The sequence below is a fragment of the Lytechinus variegatus genome, chromosome 7 (assembly GCF_018143015.1).
Source record: "Lytechinus variegatus isolate NC3 chromosome 7, Lvar_3.0, whole genome shotgun sequence".
NCBI lineage: Eukaryota > Metazoa > Echinodermata > Echinoidea > Temnopleuroida > Toxopneustidae > Lytechinus > Lytechinus variegatus.
This window is the reverse complement of record NC_054746.1, coordinates 25,285,637-25,307,293: the sequence shown is the minus strand read 5'-3', so window position 1 is coordinate 25,307,293 and position 21,657 is coordinate 25,285,637. Positions and strand designations below refer to the sequence as shown.

Genomic DNA, 21,657 nt, shown 5'->3' with positions numbered 1-21,657 from the left:
ATTTAAAAGGAGAAGATGGAGAGAAAAAAAAGCATCAGAAAGAATAGAAAATTGCACTGTACAACAGAACTTAACACAAAGTACCAAAACCAAAACTTTCAGTTCATGATCCATTATGGTAAAGAAGAAATAACACAAATGAAATCTTATGCAAGTAGATCCAAAATACCATTGCACAGAGCATAGAAAAGAATAAAATTTCACAACGATACACACTAAAATGCATCAAAATACTCCAAACTAGATATAAAAATAAATGATCTTTCCATATTCTGCATCTGATACCTGGACCACGTTATTTGCAATGAACACCATTTTGACAATTTCTTGACCCATTTCCTGACTAAATATCCTCCGTTTAGTGTCATTAACTGGACCGTTCAATAGAATCTAAGGGACTAAACCGGAAACTAGTTCATCCATCACTCCAATTGAAACACCCAAAATGGACTCTCTGGAAGACAAAAATGTCACTTCTTTCTGATACAGTTTTGGTAGAGAGGAGAGGAAATTTTTGTCAGTATGTGTTAAATTGTGTTCCATTAACCCATTAACCTCATACCAGCACTAGCCCTACATTCGGGGTATGTCAGCCTTAATAACGGGCTTGATCCCATTTAATTACACATGATTTGGGAGGCTTTTAGTGTCAGAATTTGAAGTGTGTTGGAGGCAAAAGGACACATGAGTACAAATGCAAATGGAGCATGTAGGAATATGGGGTAAATACTGAAGTAATTTGATCACTCCAATACCATTTGCCCTAAAAAACCCATACTTAGTCTCATTTCACTTGAGGTAAGTCTCATTACATCTAATAATCATTTGGTATATTGTATAAACTTATTTTTTGTGGTACTTTCATTTTTGCTATATACTTCACAGTTAATCCAACATAGCCAAACTTCATGTGGCAGATGAAATCAACAAAGCGTTGTGGTTTAGCGGTTCTGACTCTCGCCTTGTAATCAGAGGGTCGTGTGTTCGAATCCCACCATGGCCTAGCATCCTTTGGCAAGGCGTCAATCCACACTTTGCCACTCTCCACCCAGGTGTTAAATGGGTACCTGGTAGGATGTGAAAGCCTACATGTAGTATGCCTAGCAATCGAGTCTTGGAATTCTTGTTGGAATGCTCCCCAGGGAGTGGAGAAGGTGCATACATTGTATGCGGGCATGCAAGGATCCGATGACCGGGGTAATAATATGTCTGTAAAGCGCTTATTCCGATGTATTAAGTGCTATATAAATGCAGAATATTATATTATTACTATTAACACAAATATCATGAAAAAATAGTTACTGGAAAATGGAAACAATAGTTTCTTTTATTTATTTAAAATATCAGAATGTACAATTATTGATTTAAATATTGCCACTTAGCCCTAAACCACTTCATCTACTTTCGAGTAATCAGCTTTGGTAATCAATTGATCAATCAATCTATCAATGAACTAGAAAATCACTGAAGGTAATTAAAAACTCTTATTCCTTCTATTATTGTGTGTGCCTTGGAATAGAAAACTTCTAAATAAAACTGCTATATATATATATTAACGCATATCAATATTATTATTGTTGTTGTTGTATTATCATCATTACCATTTTATTATCATTATCATTATTACTATCGTTATTATTTATTATTATTATTATTATCATTTGTTTGGCGTCACCTGTGACTGGGAGGCGAAAAATGAACTGAATCACTATGACCTGCAGGTCTCTCCTCCCGATATAACTGATGGGGGGGAGTGCAGTAATTTTCATCACCATCATCATCATTAAGAAAGAATACAAATCAGAACATTATACATGTAGTCATCAATAATGAAAAATATCTAGATTTAAACAATGCAAACTTTTTATTGAATTGAGCTAATGTCATAAACTAGAATTGTAATATTAACCTTCTACAGTGTAAAATGTAAATCAAGCTAACAATGTCAGCCACTTTGTGGATTAGAATCAAAAGTATTTTTTTCACTTTTACAGCAATTTGTGAAAAGCAGACACCCCATTTTAACATAATTTAAACTGAAATGTATGTGAAGACATGACATATAGTGAGTAACATCAAAATATGTTGACTGCCCTCAAAATGTCATAATAGCCACATAATTTCAATGACTTTTAAAGGACCTTGTGCAAATGATAAATGTGTGTTAGTTTTTTAAAGTGTCAAAGCTATGTCTTAATGGACCATATGTCCCCTCAAGTAATAGGACATAGTCATCCGTTTATAACCTAATTCATTCAGGTCTCATTTTACCCATACCCACATGTTTACATGACAAGAGATTTAATGTGAAAGGGATTTTAACTCTTAACATGTCACAGAAATTGCAGGGCTTTGAGACAAATAGGGATTACATTGTGCTAAATGGAGACTGGCATTTTATATAATTCAACAAACATTCTCTTTCTATACAAAAAATGTATTGTGTATTTGAACTGGTAGTAATAGTAGTAGGAGTAGGATGAGGACAAGGAAGAGGAGGAGGAGGTGAGGTGAGGTGATGATTTAACTACATTTTGTCAGATAGAATGAAAATAAATATAGGCCTACATATCGATGTTAATTCATAAATTACAGACATTTGAGTAAAAAAGTTTCAAAAATGGCAAAAATATGGAGAATAAAATGGTGTCTTTAATGTGGGTCTCTCACAACTCAGTTGAACAACCGATAAAATTTCTGCAATGCAGGTCATCCACTTGCTTGCACTGCAGAAGGCTCCCAAGGATACATCATTGGAACACTGTACATGTACACACTGAGACCATGAACTATGAATTACTTTACTAAATACCAGATTATATTAATAGACTGTAAAAGATGTCTTACATGGGTGTTTTCAGGTAATTTGAGGCAATATGAACAATTTTATGCTAAGTAACTTAAACATGTAGCTACAGCTATTTGCAAATAACACATATGGAAGAAGTTAACTTTTTCCTGCATCATTTAACCCATTTTCGACGGCAATAGCTAGTTTCTGTTGACCAGAGTCAATACTCAACATGAACAGGACAAATGGTGCCTCTTCAATGTATTATTATAGTTCTTGTTCTTATCTTAAATTGTGAATTCTTAACACGTTTAGATTTGTTCATGTGCTCTATAATTTTTTTTTTAAAGATGACAAACAGGCAGGTTCTCTCATTGACATGATTAGAGCAAGAAAGCACAAAACCAGTCACATTCAAGTAAATTCAAGTCAATATGAGGTTAAAAAAATAATTCAAACAAGTCATGCTGAAGATATATTTGTTAATATCAAGATAGATGAACTTAATAAAGAATTCCTTCCATACCATCTACTCGTCCCACCTTCCTTCCTTTCTCCTTCCCTTCCACCATGATTAATCATTGAGGAAGGGTTGTTGTACCTTTTACTTTCAATAAATAACATACCCACAAGAAATTATACAATATCTTTAAAATATGTATTTGTATTATGCCATTAAGGAGTAAAAAGGAAATAAAAGATATTGTAAAAGCTAACAAGAAACCTAACCCTAGGCATGTGCACAAGTGGATCGAGTTGTATAACTGACTTTTATTCATTTAGAGTGTAATTGATTCTGTAATGTTTTCAAAGATGGTAAATACGATGTGGAAAATGTGCATTTTTATGTAACAATTTATTGGCAAAATTATCAAATGTGTTTTAGAGGTCATCACCATTAGATGTCATACCTTGCTGGCAGTCTCGTCTGACCTTTCTACAGTACTTTTGAGTGAAACAGATATTCTTACAAAACATCTATCTCCTTCATTGACTTATAGGGGTGGATATTGATGTTACATTATTTATACTAGTGCTGAGTACCCAAATACCTTAAAAGTAAACAGATGACACAGAGATCCAATTCAGGTTCATGTTGTAACTTGAAAATCAATTATGAAATTATACAACCAGAAGTATACAGTACTTAAAAATCATAATGCATTTGAAGGCCTTGTGTGAAATCATGATGTAAATATTGTTTAACAGTGCTTTAATACAAAATTAATCTCCAAGTTCATTTAGGAGATGACAATTCTCCATACTTTCCCCTCTAGGGTCTACAATGGTAGATAAATGCTCTGAAATGCCAATAACTTATAGGCGTTAGTATTATCTGAGGTGCTCTAACACACTAATCTGAACCTGACATGCAATATCAAGGTTTAAGACAAGAAACTTGTGTAAACTATTGCAAGCATAGAATTAGTCATTTTTCAAATGAATGTTTAACATGCTTCAAACCCTTTCTGTAATAAAGAGGAAACATTAACAAGTGGAATGCCTCTGGCCGTCTCACCTGCATCACGCGGTTCAATATAGCAGCAGTGCTGACTTTAAAAACTACTCTAACTCGCACAAGATGTTCAGTGATACATGGTTACTCTTATGTCCACTTTTTATGAACTAGACCAATAAACTTACAGAGATATGATGGTTATTCAACAAAAAAGCCCAACATGGCCAAAGTTCATTGACCTTACATGACCTTTGACCTTGATCATGTGACTTGAAACTCGCACAGGATGTTCAGTGATACTTGATTACTCTTATGTCAAAGATTCATGAATCAGATCTATAAACTTGCAAAGTTATGATGGTAATTCAAGAGATACACCCAATTCGGCCAAAGTTCATTGACCTTTGACCTTGGTCATGTGACCTGAAATGCGCACAGGATGTTCAGTGATACTTGATTACTCTAATGTCCAAGTTTAACGAACTAGACCAATAAATTTTCAAAGTTATGATGGTAATTCAACAGATACCCCCGATTCGGCCAAAGTTCATTGACCCTAGAGGACCTTTGACCTTAATCATGAGACCTGAAACTTGCACAAAATGTTCAGTGATGCTTGATTACTATTATGTCCAAGTTTCATGAATCAGATCCATAAACTTTCAAAGTTATGATGGGAATTCAACAGATACCCCCAATTCGGCCAAAGTTCAATGACCCTAAATGACCTTTGACCTTGGTCATGTGACATGAAACTCATGCAGGATGTTTGGTGATACTTGATTAACCTTATGTCCAAGTTTCATGAACTAGGTCCATAAACTTTCTCAGTTATGATGTAATTTAAAAAACTTAACCTCAGGTTAAGATTTGATGTTGACGCCGCCGCCGTCGGAAAGCGGCGCCTATAGTCTCACTCTGCTATGCAGGTGAGACAAAAATCAAGTACGGTTTAATGCACTTCAAAATACATTATCTCAGACACAACAACTTTCCCCTCATTTTTCATATGATTGTGAAAGAGATTTAATAATGTTCCCTCTTTCTCCATATCTGAAATGAACACAAAACTTTCTCTCATTCTTCATGCATGTTGCTAAAACAAAATATCAAGATGGCCATCAATTGTTCATACCTAAAAGAGGCTTCAATTATGTAGACCCTTTACATTCCCCAATTTACTATGTTTACTACTCTTTCACATGGTAAAAAAAAAATCATAATTCAGGGCCGTCGCCAGGGGGGGTGCGGAGGGTGCGAACGCACCCCCCTTCAGAACCAAAAAAAAAAAAAAAAAAATTAAAAAATTAAAAAAAAAAAAAAAAAAAAAAAAACCGGAGGGGGGGGTAGGGATACTTGAGGGCTCTTTTGAAAAAGATCTGGCTGGCGGGCTATATAACTGCATGAAATTGAGTTAATACGTTGTTTTTTGTGTTTTTGTGTTTTTTTTTCATAAAAAGCACCCCCCCTAGAAAAAAGCTGGTGACGGCCCTGTAATTTGAATGATGATTCCGGTGACAAATAAGGCTAATGACGAATATTTAGCATGTGTGAAACTAAAATAAAACATGATTAGAATAACGAATGCTAACCATAGTCACGATTAGAATAGCAATCATCATTACAATGACGATTCAAGATTCATGTGTGAAAAGGCCCTACATTAATGGACTTCATAGCTCTTCCTTATTCTTCATATCTGAAAAGGGATCGACAAGATTCCCTCAATGTCTGAAAATGGGCCACTCATTCACTTCAGATTAATACTGATAAGACAAAAGGATACAACTGTTGGTAGAACTCCAGCTGAGACCTCTTAATGCGGTTTGCATTGATGGCTGTCGCCCTCACAAGGCCAGGTAAAACACGATAGTCCACCACTGCCCCATCAAACAGAGGACCAAAGAATGGCACCTGATGACAAGGACATAAAAAAATTATACAAGGGTCAAGAATACTTTGAAATAAACAAGGATAAACAAGGTTAAACATGCAAGAGTATTGTAATATTTGTTCAGAGATGAAACCAATATCAGTATGCACATGAGTTGTTATTTCAATTAAAAAAATTAACACATTAACAATTTTGTCACCATATCAATTCAATTGTAACATGAAAAGCATCACATGATCTTCCTGAATTAATGTCTATCAAATTCAAAATGCCCAAAATTCATTTCATTACGAATATCTGCTTGTGCTATATTTTATTTTACAGAAAATGATCATCAATTCTTTTAATACATTTCTGCTCTCCTTGCTTAAATCATAAATTAACCCCCCCCCCCAAAAAAAAAAAAAAAATCACTCCAAACACATTTGCTCTTATTCTGAATAAACTATGGTCTAAAGTTGGTGTTTCACTAAGGGTAGAAGAAACAGAAAGTGTAAGCACAGTTTTTTCTAATTTTGACTTTCCACACATTTAGTGCATACTAGACCATGACTTGTATTAAACTTAGGGCCATTGGATTTCATTTATAGTATGATAGTAAACTTGATTATGATTAAATAGATACATTTATGTACTTTCACGATCATATTGTAATGGATGATCGATTCCATTTTCATAAATATGCATTGATGTGCAAAATGGCCCCGAAGGCTTGAAATGCATTACAAAATGTCTGTAATCAAGATCATTGTTTAATCATTCAAAAACATAGTGGCTGTTACAAATCAGAAATATTTTTAAATATTTTTTTTTGCAAATGATAATTCTATGTGTTGCAGGGCCAAGAGTATCTAAATAACTACACTGCTATTGTATATGAGTCTGTTACATGTAAACAGTACAATAAAAGCATAAGACCATACTTCATTTTCAACATGACAAGTACGAGATGCAAATGCTGCTAAGCATGGAAGACTTTGACAATCATAAACATTATGATATATCTTAATGATGATATATCACTAATAAAGTGGTAGAAATGGCTTTCTTGCGTGGGAAAAATAATCACTTTGGAACCAAGAATTCAGTTGATGCCAAAATATTTCTTTTGTTTGCCCAAATCTCGGTAAACAAGGGAAGCAAGAGAATTCTCTTGCAATTCAGACAAGGCAAGATGATGGATGTGCATCCGTTTTTATGAGCAATTTTTGCCTACATGTATTCTATTCCTGCAAAGGGTGAATAACCCTTTAGATGGATGACTTGAAATCTCTTAATTGCCGCTTTTCCCTGCCGTTCCTGCAACAAATGAATAATTTACCAAGGATTTTCCCGAGCAAAGGAACTCTGGTGCACGTTTGAAGACATATTCTCACAGTATAAGTTGTGTCATTGTGTTGCGTGTTTTCAAGCTTTAATAGGTTCCTATAAGTAGTGTTGAACATACAGTAAGAACTTCCCAAGAGTCAATGACCGATGATACGTATGCTGAAAATCATATAGTCTCATTTACTATACATCAGCATCGGTGGCCTGGGCCATTAAAACCTTTATCAATATTAGAAATATTAGCAAAGCGTCGAAAAAGCTCCATATTAGAGATATAACATTGGTGGCAACCTTCTTTTGCCTAAAAGTTCTCTAGATACAGAAAATAGAAGACTGCTTACAAAATATCAGGTTTTCACCAATGTAATCATTTCAAAACAAAGAGTGTTTCTTTTAAATTTTGAGAGGTTTTATCAACTCACTGATGATAAATCCTAAATTTCATGTTCCATACTTCTTTTTTCCTTTTGTTCATGTGAATAAATCAATGAAATAATGAAAGAACAAATGAATAATGAATTTTAAAAAATAAACAAAATACAAATGGATAAATTCAAATGAAACTGAGAGAAAAACATAATGAATCAATAAAATATGACTGGTGAATTAATGAAAAAAAAATATGTATGAATGAATTAATGAATTAATTAATTAACAAATGAATGATGACTATAGCAATGAATAAAAAATGAATAAACAAATTACTAAAATAAATAAACAAATTAAACTACATGTAAGATTATTTCTTGCATAACACAGAGCAAATTTGAATTGAAAAAAAGAATATCACTGTAGATTAATACCACCATCCCAAATGAAGTGTGGGCGTGCCACATTTCATGAGCAGTGATTGAAAAATAAAGAGGATTGCCTTGCAATACTTGAAGATCATTTATTGTAAAAGAAAATAATGGGCTACAACTAAAACAGCAGTTTCCAAAATACAAGTGTCAAATTTAAGAAAACTGTTTAATATGATGCAGTCAAATCGGCATGATTTTCTGTTGATTAATATGAACATGACATGAAAAGTCATAAATCCCAGTTTTGCAATGTATTAAATAAGCAAATTACAAAGACATTTTCATTCTATATTACATATTGCTCAGTTTAATTTTGCACATCTTTGGCCAGGGGTCAACTCGCTAAGCAGATGTCAAATGTGATGGTTAAAGTTTATTGTAGTTCAGACAGTCAACATCATAAGTTTATTTAAACAAATAGATTTTCTTTTTAATTAATCAATATCTGATGTTGCATGAATTTTGTTATTGTATTGTGAAGTTCCACTCAATTTCACGCAACATTCATTTGTATGAACATAAAAGAGGAACCGGTGACATCACACACCAACCATTTCTTTATATATATATTAAATCTGAAATAATTCAGTGTTTATTTTTCCTATATTGACAACGCAGTTTGATTCCACCTTGAATATGTGCATTCAGCATCATTGTAACTTATTACGATTTAATAAAGAGCTTCTTCATTAAGAATTCTACAGAAAATGAAAAACATACTATTTCATATGATAAAACTCATCATAAATTCCATGTATGAGTGTGCGAAATCAGTGACTCTCATTTTGTATTATGACCCATTTCCTAAAGAAACAAGTAACCTGGACTAACTTTCATTGTTCTTTCTTTTATATTCTATTTGAATAAAGGTGATATACCAATAAAAATGCAATAATTGTTTATGGCAAATATGTGAAATTTCAATTGATATAATTTTCTTATTTAACATCCAGTCTTAATGAAAATATCAGTGATATGCTTGTTTGAATTCTTCTGTATTCCTGCAAGTTAAATCCTTGATTGAGCAGACTCAAGCTTTATGCAATGTCCCATGAATAGTATTTTGGCTGGCAACACTTGACCTGAAAAATCATAATAAACCCATAGGCTTTAATAATCTTTTTCCTTATAGTTTCATTAAAAAGTCATTTTTGACAAACTCCATTTTCTTCACTTTATCAAATGAATTTATTATTGCCTACTCCAATAGTAATCATTAAAAAGAGGTAGCACATTAATTCTGCTGTTTTTCTATTTAGGTATTACACTATTTGGACAAGCTTTATCAATTTTCAACAGAGTGCTCAATTTTAATAGAATGTTGCAACGAAAGTCACTGAAGAACTATAAAATCATAACAGCCAATGCCATAACATTCTGAACAATAATTATTATTATTATTATTATTATTTATTCGGCATAATGAAACATAATACAACATATACAAACAATAGGATAAGGAGAGTCACATGGATGCCGGGAAAGGAAAAAGATTAACTAAATAACTATAACCCGAAGGTCTTCCTTTCCAATCCATGTGACTTTACAAAGATAAACATGCATGTAACACAAAAATTGTAAAATACAACTGTAGGGGAGACCGGGGCCAGCCGGAACACAGGGCAAGCCGAAACACTGCAACCCCTTCCAAAACTAATTCATGCAACACCGCCCTCAATCTATCCCTATTAACAATACAAGTGTTGAATTATCATTGCAACAAAAACAAATTGAGGGCAGCACCGCACAAATCTATTTCAAAGGCGCCAAAGAAAACTACAATGCTCCAACCCACCCCAAGCCCCAACCAACCCCGGTCCCCCCACAGTTGTTGAAGATAACAAAAAATTAAATTAAAATCAAATAAAAAAATCAAGGAAAAGTGTCAGGTAGAAGTAAAGCTCATAACAATAAAAAAAAAATAATACTTGAATTTGAGCACGTGCCCAGATTGACACAGTGTGAATGAAGAGGGCGCTGTGCAATAAAATAATTTAGCATGTGTGCATAATGATTAACATAAATTAAGTCAATTATATAAATGAATTCACTTATACTCAACATCTTCCTCCATTAAATTATTACATTATTTTTAATCATACACATCACTGTTATCATAATAATAACAATCAATATTACAATCCCATAATCACCATTAACATCAACATCATCAACATCATCATTATTCCACTGCCAACATCCTCATCATTGCCAACACCTCCCCACCACATCCACCAAATCCATCATCATTGTTGTAATCATGATCATCATCATCCTGATCATCATCAGTGTCATGTCATCATCAATATCATCTTACTACCATTCCCAATCATCATCCATCTTCATCGCCATTTTCATCATCAGCAGCAGCAGCATCACCACCACCACCATCACCTCCACCAACATCATCCGCATCATAATAATCAAATCGCTGAGTCAAAAGTCTTCCACCTTTAGATAAACAAAGTTGTCCTCTGTATAAGTACAGTCAAGATTAGAAAACATGAATCTAGATACTCACATCTCCTTTCCGCTGGATTTGTATCCTGAATAGCTGGTTCTTCAGAGGGTAGATCACAATGATCACATCTCCAAACTCTGTTGCTATGATACCTCTTCTATAATCCCTGGAATGCTCCGACCATACAATGTGGACTTCATCATTACCAAGGTGACGCATCTATACAATAAAAGTACAGGGAAAACAATATACTATATTACACATTTTGTGGTGGCATTATTTTCATGACTTAACAGCCAAGAAAGTTACCATTTCCTGATAAAGTTACTAGTATATAACCTTTTTTTTTTGTAATTTCATGTTGACACTACAGAATAATGCTCAAGTCAACATAGACTGCATAATCACCAATGTGTAAAGATTTACATGAACCCGTTGGCCAGTAAGCATGACTCTACATCACATGTAATTCTTTGTGAAACAGCCCCAGTAGACCAAGTACACCCACCTTCTTGTTGAGGTCTGTTCCTGATGGCATCCTTGTAGAGACATGAAAGATGACCTCGGTTGTAGAGGTAGCATAGTAAGGTGCAGTCTCACCTGTGCTCCCATTCTTCTGCAGGCCTCCCATGAAACCTGGGTGGGTGCTCAAGTCAACCTTCGTAAAAAAAAATAATAATCAAGGGGTGTATCATGACGCACACAGTCTTGGTTTTCAGACATTTGTTCATAAACTAATGAAATCCTAGAACATGATTGGATAATAGTATACATGTGGGTGAAGGTCAACAACAAGATGTTACCTTGATATGCCTCCAAAGACAGCCAAAAGGTTTTTAGTCGAACATGACACAGGAAAACAATCAGGAGTTATTTGTACCACAGAAGGGCAAAGGAAAATCTAATTAATAAATATTTGATTGGCAGCACAAAAACTACAGATATTACAAGTCTACTAGCCATTAAAATATACACAGAAAGAAAGGGCTGGACTTGTCTATATCTAGGCACTTTCGAAATACACCTATCTAATAGTATGCCATGGTTATATCAGTTTCTCAATACAAATAGCAATGGCAAGGATTTTCCTATTTTATACAAACTTTAATGATAGCTTATTTTATGTTATGCACTTAGAAATTATTACTAATTCAGTTTCCCCGACATGTAAAGATCATAATGTCCTGTAACTGCACAGGCAGTAAGAGCAGAGTATTGTATGTTAATAGGCACTGCATAGTCGTAAAGTCTTGTAATCGCATTTAAGTAGTAAGGACAGGATATTGAGCATTCACAAGCACTTCCATGATAGCTGATGGGAAAGGCATCCATCATTCTGAGCTACTGATCGCATGCATAACAGATTGTGCATATTTTGCATTCCAAAATTTTTTTTTGAACAACTTAATGGAAAGGAAGCAAAAATACTCAAAACCCACAATAGGATGGCTAAGGAATTTGAGTTTTCTAAACACTAGGAAAAAGCAATACCTATATCCTAAAACTTTGAAATTTACATAAAGCTTGGTGCAATTGTGAATAACAACCCTTGTAACTTCTTGGTCCAGTGAAGAATTTCAGAGAATAAAGGGTTTGGAGTGTGATATTACATTAAGCATAAAGCTTGATTACTGTCCAAGACCTATTGATTCTTTCAGCAGTCAGAAAAAAATGATCTTACAAAATATGTGCATCTTTGATTTGATTGAATTGTATGATTTCATTTAATAAATTATCAGAGAAACCTTTAAAAAATCATTCTGTAAATTCTGAACCCTGAATTGTCTATTTTGACTCGTTAAAGAGAACCTTCAATGGCAAATTATCATGGTAATTGTCTGGGCTGTCTGAAATGTTGAAGGTAGGGATGTTTACAAAGAAAGTTTATAAAAACCAAGCAAAGGCAACGAATAGCGCTGTACAAGCAACCATCATTTTTCTTTTGAATTCAAGATTTTTTACCTCCCATCCCAATCCAGAGATGAAGTTCTCATAGGCATTGCTTCCTCCACTGTTAGACAGAACGGATTGTTTATCCTCCTGGCCCTCTGCCACGTACAGCACTGCTATCTTGTGAGTCTCCCGGCTAAAAAAAAGTATCAAGTGAATAATTACTATTTGTAAACCTTGTTACATAAAAGTTACAAGCAATAATACAATTAAACACGATTGGGATTCGATGGCAAACCATGTACAAAAAGTTATAATCGATGATAAATATTCAATATATCTCTTTATGCTAAACTCCTCTGAAGCAACCCAGATATCACAGTCTTTGAAATTTTATCCTTTTCCTTTGACAAGTTTTTCTCAAACAAGAGAGTTTATAATGCTATAATTTCTATTTCACTATCTCTGTTGATTACTCAGAACATAAAGGAACATATTTTCAGGGTCTGTGTGAAGTAACAGTATATTTCTTGGGACTTATTTAATTAAGGCATGATTTGAATGGTTTGTTTATTAACCAACTGGTATGAAACCAAATATCAATAACAATAAATTATCTTTTGAAATTTTCACTTCGCTTAAGTTATACGTTTCACCCACTCCACAAAGGATGCTAAAATAATGACAAGTTTTATTATGTTGATGATGAATTCAAGATAAAAAAGTGAATTTTAAAGTTGTAATAATAAAACCTTCTTCCATTATGATTAATGTTTAAATTATAATACAGAGGTATCCTTAGATTGTTCAATAGTGACAGATACAAAAGAAGCAGTATTGTATGCATACCATTGCCTGGAGTCAAGGTTCTTGAGTTCTCTAGCAAACTGTTCATTCTTCTTCACAATGTCAACTTCATCCCTTAAATAGAGAATTTGAGAAAGGACAAATAAACAAAAAAGATAAACAATTGCAATTATTCTGGAATGGTAAATTTATGCAAGCAAATTCATGCTGACACAACGCAAAAGCTCATTTGCCTCAGTAGGCCAGCCAAAAAATATGTAGTGAAAAAAAACATGCATATACAATAATCCTATACAATCCTAGTGATAAATGGAAATAAGGTATACAACATTGACATGGACCACATGAAATTCATGTTCACTTATTTTCAAGTGTTTACATAACATGACACCCCTTTCATAGATAGATTACACTACATTAATTTAATAAAAATAATTTCAAAGAGAATGTTATGCTAATATGTATATTTCTCAGTAAAAACATACATCTTAAAGATAAAATCATATACTATAAACATCCATCACACCATTGGTTAAATATGAACCAGGATTTATCTTTGTTCTCACAGAAATTTCAAGAAGATAAAGAATGGTTATTTTCTAAATGGTATACATAACACAAAAATGGAATTAGTATCATTCTTTCTATTTGATTTATCATTTGAAAATACTTCTTAATGACACAATGTTTTGATCATAAATCATTTACTTGTATCATAAATCATACATATTAGAAACAAACAAGATATATGTACCTCTTATCCCAGTTCATTAGTCCTAGTTGGCTAACCAGCTGCCGACATAGGTAGAACTGAGACTCTGGATCTTTGTGAGCAGTTTGCCAGCATTCTTCAGCAACCATGCTGCAAAAAGTAAAACAAAGCAATCATGGTTAACAATTCTCATGTACATGTATCAAACCAAACATAAAATCAACCAATCTATTTACTTACCAACAACATAGACAGAAATGTAATAAAATAACCAACTGCATACCTCACCACCTGCACAAACACAAACTTACTAGCCATCAATTAACCAACCAAACAAACTTATCTGCCAACAAACCAATAAACTAACCAACCAAACCAAAAACATTCTAGATATTTTCATACAACATTGTTCCCGATGTAGAATCAAGGGATCCATAGCTTTATTCATACCTTTCTACCTCCCCATATCGCTCCACATATTCAGCCTCCTTGTCGCACTGTTTGAGCAAGGCACCCCTGGCATAGGTCTCCATATCACTACACATGTCTATTGGTGCTGGGAAGGGAAAGTTGAGGGGAATCCCCGGTCGAAGCAAACACTCAGGGCTGGTGAAGCCAATGTATTGCTCCAGCTGAAACAAAAATACCAAAATATTGAGAATTCTTAAACAGCTAATCTTCTATCAAAACAACTTTATCCATTTGTCTTCATAAACTTTAAAGTACTGAATAAATAATTACATGTAATAAATACTACAAAAAATAAACTATGCAACAACTATATTCTGGTAGATACAAGTAAAAAAAAAAAGACACCCACCTCATTGAGTACATCTAAAGAGTCTCCTTCTTCTTGCCATGATGGTACAGTACTCCTGGATTTCTTGTTGTTGGTGATGATATCAACAGAGAGCTTCCGAGATTTGGGTGCCATCCAGAATACAGAGTCTACCTGATCATCAGGAGGAGGGGCAACAGGTGGCTTCTCTCTTGTTACTGGGATTGTTCAAGAATAATATCATTAGAATTACAGTTAGTGCTTCACAGGAGGAGATATGTAAATAATGATGATTCTTATTTGATCAGCAGAAAGCTTTTGAGACTCGGGTGCCATCTAAATTAAAACAGTCCATCTGGGGTCTGTTGCATCAAACTTTTGAAAGAATTGTGCTGAATTTCTTAAGGGTATAATGGAAATATATGAGGCAGTGCTTCTTAACTATTTTTTGAGGCCCCACTTGGACATTTTGAAGAAAAAAAAACATTAAGGCCAACCTTTATTCTAACCTTAGAGACCCATTTCCCTATTTTTTTATTGTGAAAAATTGAAATAAAACTACATGACAAATGAAAACTTAGAACAAAGTTTTTTGTAATCATCTGATCCATAACAATGCTTTCATTTATCTCCACATTTCATAATGAAACTCATGGTGTTGTTCATAACCATATGATAATTCAAATTTGTTTCTCATTTGCAGATAAAATCAAATTAATTTTGATATGACATAAATGTTAATCTAAGATGTGTCCCATAACACCAGATAGTTTTTGTTCTTGTTTTTTTTTATTCTTGGTTGACTACGCAGCAAAACTGAGAAAGTTGTGAGGCACACTGGAGAGAAGCACATATCTATGGAGTGTGATAACAAATCATCACGTTGTATCATTGAGATATGCACAAAACACTTTATCATCGATAAATTATTCAATATGCCACTACTCTTTCATATTTTGGTCTGTTATTTACAACTATTATAAGTTATTATGTAATTCCAAACGTTCACTCACTAAATATGCAACTACGCACTTAATCTACTGTAAACGCTGTTATATTCGCAGGATTAATTTTTCGCGCTTGGCGGCTTCAAAACATATTCGCGGGTTTTTAAATTCGCGCTGCACACTCCATAGTCACAAAGTCACTTCCTTGCCATCTTTGAATGGTTTTAATTAAAATTTTAGCAACGAAATTGTATTTTCTAATCATAATTTTAGCTCTAGGGCGGCATAATTCAGCATTGTTTTGATCTAATTATGAGCTTTTGTGACATTTAGCGCAACTTTTCTTTGCGGTGCGGACATTGGGAAAGGCAAAACGGAGGCGCTGCTAGCTGCTGGCCTGGTAGTGGTACGGACGGCCGAGCACCGGGAAGGACCGGGGGGATTACGGCTATTAAAAGTGCATGGGATCAATCAACAAACACGGGCGATCAACCCAACGTCTTCTCAAAAACTAAACAGATCTAAACACTCACCAATTAAACAGCAAAAGCAATTTATATTTCAACCAAAATCATAATTTAAATACCGATCTGCGACTGTTAAAAAAATGATGGCATTGCTTTTTAGAAATTCTTGCGATGCACATGATATTGGAGCAATGGAGCTCAAGCTTGCTTGCGTAAATGCCGCCATCTTTAGATCAAATTATGCAATCTCTTTACCATAACGATACACGCAATTGAACCGTGTTTCAAAACTTGGATTAAAATAGACGCTCATTAATTCGCGTGTTTTTAAATTCGCACTCGCCGATCTTGCCGCGAAATGCGCGAAAATTTCCACACCGCGAATCTTTCCACTTTTACAGTATATGAAATAAAATATTGACTGAGTCATGCCATTGTCATATCATATCATTGCTTTGTGTTAATCATGCTGAAAGTGTGAACAAATATTGATAAAAATCTGAATAATAACATAGGGATACAGTGATTTCATAAATTTCTTACAACAAATACACATGTTCATGCAGTGCCTACAATAGACAGCACCCTTTTAAATCAGGTGAAATCACACTGTAGAAGCCTTTGCCAAATTGATTACCACTACACAACTGATTTTCACAAGGCAAACTGTGACCTGGATTCCTCCTTGTTTACAGATTCAGTGTACATTACACAGGATGTGGAGAGGATTATGGATGTAAATTACTTCATGTCTGAGGGTAAATTTCAGTTTGATTGACAGGTGGAATGTGGGAAGACGCTATTGTGGTAGATTTCTTGTTGATTTCATTATTAATTGATTATTTGCTTGTACATTACATTCTACAATCAGAGCTTTTTAATTGATAGTTAATTTCTGCATTGCTTGATGGTACATTTCCAGAAGGTGACTTTCTGAACAGTTGACACATTATTTTTTGCTTCATTTTTTTTTCCATCTTCCAAATTCAGTTTTATGACACAAAATATTATTTAAAAATAACCCAGGAGACCAGAATGCCCCAAGTTCTCATATCCAATTCTGTGAATTTATAGAATAGAAGATTTAATATTACAGCAATGAAATGGAAAGAAATAAAATTCTGTTTTCAGACAAACAAAATATTATATATTAGGAATGAGATTCCCAATTAGTGGGCTTTTGCTCATTACTGCTTTCATACACCAACATGACAACTGTTAAAAATATACATTACAACAACAGAATAACCCAGCCTATAGTAGAATGGCACCTAATGAGACTAAATGACAATCAGCCAAAGTGGAAATGAGAAAGTTTTGATTAGACCGAATGGCAATTCCAACAAACTGACAGACAGTGAACCCAAATGGTAACTGCGTTTCTTGGATCAAATAAGACTCTTACCTAGTCTTGTTGGTTTAGCCTTGCAGTCAGCCGGCCCATAGATGATCCTCCCATCCCATGCAAACTTCCCTGATACATTCCTTATGATAGCTCTCAAGTCTGATGTGGCTAGGGAAAGTTGCGACTCAGATCCGTCATCCTACAGAATTAAAGATTTTTTTTTTAAATTAGTGGAGAATGAATGTATTCTTTACATTTCCCGATCTATATTTCTAAATTCAAATTTGGTTCAATTCCATTCAAACACAAGCCAAAACAAGGCAAAAAAAAGCGGGCAAAGGGCGACCCTAACCCCCCCCCCCAATAAAAGATAAAAGAGCCCTTGTAATAAGCAAGAGCTTTAAACTTCTATATACATTTTCACTTTGCTGTGACAGAATGGGAATATACCAGTTGCCCCCAAATATTTTTTCCCAGGTGAACACTTACATCTCCTTTTAAAACCGACCCTCATATCATATTTCCTACTTAAAAAATGCAAATTGGTTTCCTTCAAGGAAATGCCTAATTCAAATAGCAAACAAAGTCACATGCAATCTATCTTTTTGTCAAGTGATGTTCAGAAGCTTTTTTTTAATTCCTCTTTCTGCATGTTTTGAAGGCTTGTTTCCTCAAATCAACATTGCATAGAATAGGCGTCTGCAGACCAAACTCACCAATGGTGGAATCTGTATCAGGGTGATCAAGGCAGCATCATTGTATATGAAGAATTGCACATTTTCTGCCTCAAAGAGACGTGGCGTGATGTCATCTGTGTCAAAGTTTGGGAGGTCATCAACCTCATTCACGAGTGACGTAACACAAGCTGGTCCCCCACCAAGAGGAAAGTGGTTCAGCTTGTCAATCAACTGTGTAAGGACCTAAGATATAAACAGGGGAAGGTTTCATGAAGTAACTTGTTATCAATTTCACTGACAAACTTGCAATCAGCCAATCAGATGCAAAGATTTCAGTAGCTTGTAACATTGTCAGTGAATGTCAATGACAAATTGTGGTGTAAAGTGGTATCTGCAATAAAGCAGATACCACATAAAGTAAAGCACAGATTTAGCACATACATTATTAGCACAAATCTTGAGTGTACATTTGTTAGGAATACAACTAAATAAGGGAAAATTTGCATTTGGAGTCAATTCTGTCGTACAGTGATATTATAGCTTGGGCTATCTAATGGTTTGAATAAAGCCAATAACTTTTGCACTGAATTAAAGCCAAAGGTGCTAAAAAACTACATGTAGAAAAACTGTTAGAGTCATGTTATATTAATCAGTAATGGTTATGTGACTGATTTGGCCGTTCAAAACCCTAACTATGATACAGCTATTGTTGTGCCTGGAAGGTGGCTGACTACAACCAGGGTAATAACAATAAGCAACTTGAGCACTCTTCAGAGTGGATATGAGTATGATAGCAGTTGCATTATCATCATAATCATCATCATCACCACCATCATCATCATCATCACCACCATCATCATCATCATCACCACCACCACCACCATCATCATCACCATCATCATCATTATCACCACCACCACCACCACCACCATCAGCATCGTCATCATCACCATCATCATCATCATCACCATCATCATCATTTTCAATAAGTTGTTCTTAAAACTATGAATTAGAGTGGTCAAGACGATCAACTTATTGTTCAAGGGTGACAGTAACACATCACACATAATGAATGTGTAAAGGGTTGACTCACCGTTCTGGCTGTTAGTCTTGTGAGTTCTGATGAAAATGAAGATTGCACTTGATATGTAGATTGGGATTGAGATTCACCTGGAATAAAACAATACAACACATCATACCACTCATGAACTCTAAGCTAATTTACTCAAACTCCCACTCTTCTCTTCTATTTGCCTTGAAATTGAATGAACTGTGATGAATTTGAATGAACTATGATGAATTTGAATGAACTATGATGAAATTAAATGAACTATGATGAAATTAAATGAACTAGACCCATCTGTATTTTCAGGGCAATGTATAGGATACAAACATAGGGCTCACTTGTTTTTGTATACCAATCCACAAACTTTTCATTCCACTTTAAAATTATGCTTACAAAAGTATCCTATTGTTATGAGGGCAAGGGTTGTTGGATTGGTATATGGAGCAGTGTTGTCATCACTCATTATCTACTGGTAGAAATTTAGGGGCATGATACACAAGTCATGCAAACATTTTCTCACAGCATCTCCTGGCAATGAAAACAGGTTCACAAAGCAATCCCAGCAATTTTTTGTAATTGTCATAGGGGAAAGTAGAGCTGGTTAGGTGAGCTAAACAAGCATTTGAGTGCGGGATGAATTACTAAAGGGGCATTGCAGAAAATTGTGATCAATTGCAAGTCTATTTTCGTTCCCGAAATCAAGCATATGCCGTGCAAGTAATTGTAAATTTGCTATTACTTCAAAAATATCATAAATTTCAACATGCTTTCAATAAGTCATAAGTAGTGTAATATTTTACTAGGATACCTAAATTTTATGAAAAATTATGAGTTTTAACCAAAAGTGATAATGCTGGTGTTGATTTTAAATTCATCCACCAACTCCATCCTCTCTATTACAAGTATTACAAGAGGAACGAAGCTTAGCAACTGACAGCGAGAGTATTTGGATTAGCATTCATATCAAGTCAACCACTCCACTTTATATAGGGGCTTTTTATAGATCGCAGACTACAAATGCTGATTACATCAAACTTTTGGACCTTCCACTGAGTAAAATTCCGCAGCAAGCTTCAATTTGGCTGTTGGGTGATTTCAATCTTCCTGATGTGGATTGGGAGAACTTTAGATTTGTCCCAGGAGGTTCTTACCCTGGTCCAAGCAAGGCGATGGTTGACATGGCTTTGGACTATAATCTCTTTCAAATGATCAACAAACCAACTAGGCTCAATAATGTTCTTGACCTATGTTTTACAAACTCACCATCTTTTGTATCAAACATAGAAATTATTCCAGGAATAAGTGATCACGATGAAGTTGTTGTTAACATCATGGCGAAGCCTAAGTTAAGCAGACCAATTAAACGTAAAATCTACTTATATAAGAGAGCTAATTTTCCAGGCATAGACGATCGTCTTGCTGCTTTCAACACTAAGTTATCTCCGGAGTACGTCCGGGACAAAGACATCGATGAGCTGGTTCGGGAGTTCAACCAAGTGATCGGAGAGGCGATGACAAGTTGCATTCCTTCTAAAATGACTTCTTCAAGATGGAAGTTGCCGTGGATCAGTCATACCATTAAGCAAACCTCCACAAAAAAAGAGGCTTTACAAGAAAGCTAAGAAGAGCGGTTTCGCAGTGGATTGGAAAGAGTTTACACTCCTACGGAGGAGCACAGAGAGATAAGAAGAGCTAGAAACAATTATATGGAGGACATTATTGGTGGCTCACTTCAAACCAATAACACAAAGCCCTTCTGGAACTACATAAAGTCAATCAAGAGGGAAATACTTGGGGTTCCTACATTGTCTGTAGATAATGTCAAGGTCACATTACCTAAGGATAAAGCAAATGCTTTGAATAAGCAATTTAGTTCAGTATTCACACAAGAAAACCTGACAAATCTTCCAGATATTCAGGATTCTGATGTTCCGGATCTGCCTGACATCATAGTTACACAGACGGGGGTCGAAAAACTCTTTAAAAAAATCTAACCCAACAAAGCTTCTGGAGCTGATGCCATTCCAGCAAAGATATTAAAGGAGTGTGCAACGTCATTGGCTCCAGTATTAACGAAGATCTATCAAAAATCCCTGGACTCTAGACGCGTACCTTCGGTCTGGAGAGAAGCGAATGTAACCCCACTCTACAAGAAAGGTGACAGGAGTGAGGCCAGTAACTATCGACCAGTATCCCTGACTTCCATACCTTGTAAGATCCTGGAGCATATT

At 34.8% G+C, this 21,657-nt stretch overlaps 1 protein-coding gene across 6 annotated transcripts in view; it reads right to left on the bottom strand.

Moving 5' to 3' along the window:
* LOC121418837 (ral GTPase-activating protein subunit alpha-1-like) overlaps window positions 1-21,657 on the bottom strand; it is a 91,282-nt gene that overhangs the window by 17,058 nt on the left and 52,567 nt on the right. For all 6 annotated transcript variants that reach the window (XM_041613009.1, XM_041613013.1, XM_041613011.1 and 3 more), the window contains 11 exons: window positions 19,454-19,530; window positions 18,400-18,603; window positions 17,744-17,882; window positions 14,967-15,142; window positions 14,597-14,778; window positions 14,189-14,296; window positions 13,477-13,548; window positions 12,700-12,823; window positions 11,246-11,395; window positions 10,798-10,956; window positions 6,037-6,164 (listed from right to left, as the gene is read on the bottom strand). In XM_041613009.1, coding sequence (XP_041468943.1) covers window positions 6,037-6,164; window positions 10,798-10,956; window positions 11,246-11,395; window positions 12,700-12,823; window positions 13,477-13,548; window positions 14,189-14,296; window positions 14,597-14,778; window positions 14,967-15,142; window positions 17,744-17,882; window positions 18,400-18,603; window positions 19,454-19,530 — 1,519 coding nt within the window. The remainder of the gene's footprint in view (window positions 1-6,036; window positions 6,165-10,797; window positions 10,957-11,245; window positions 11,396-12,699; window positions 12,824-13,476; window positions 13,549-14,188; window positions 14,297-14,596; window positions 14,779-14,966; window positions 15,143-17,743; window positions 17,883-18,399; window positions 18,604-19,453; window positions 19,531-21,657) is intronic.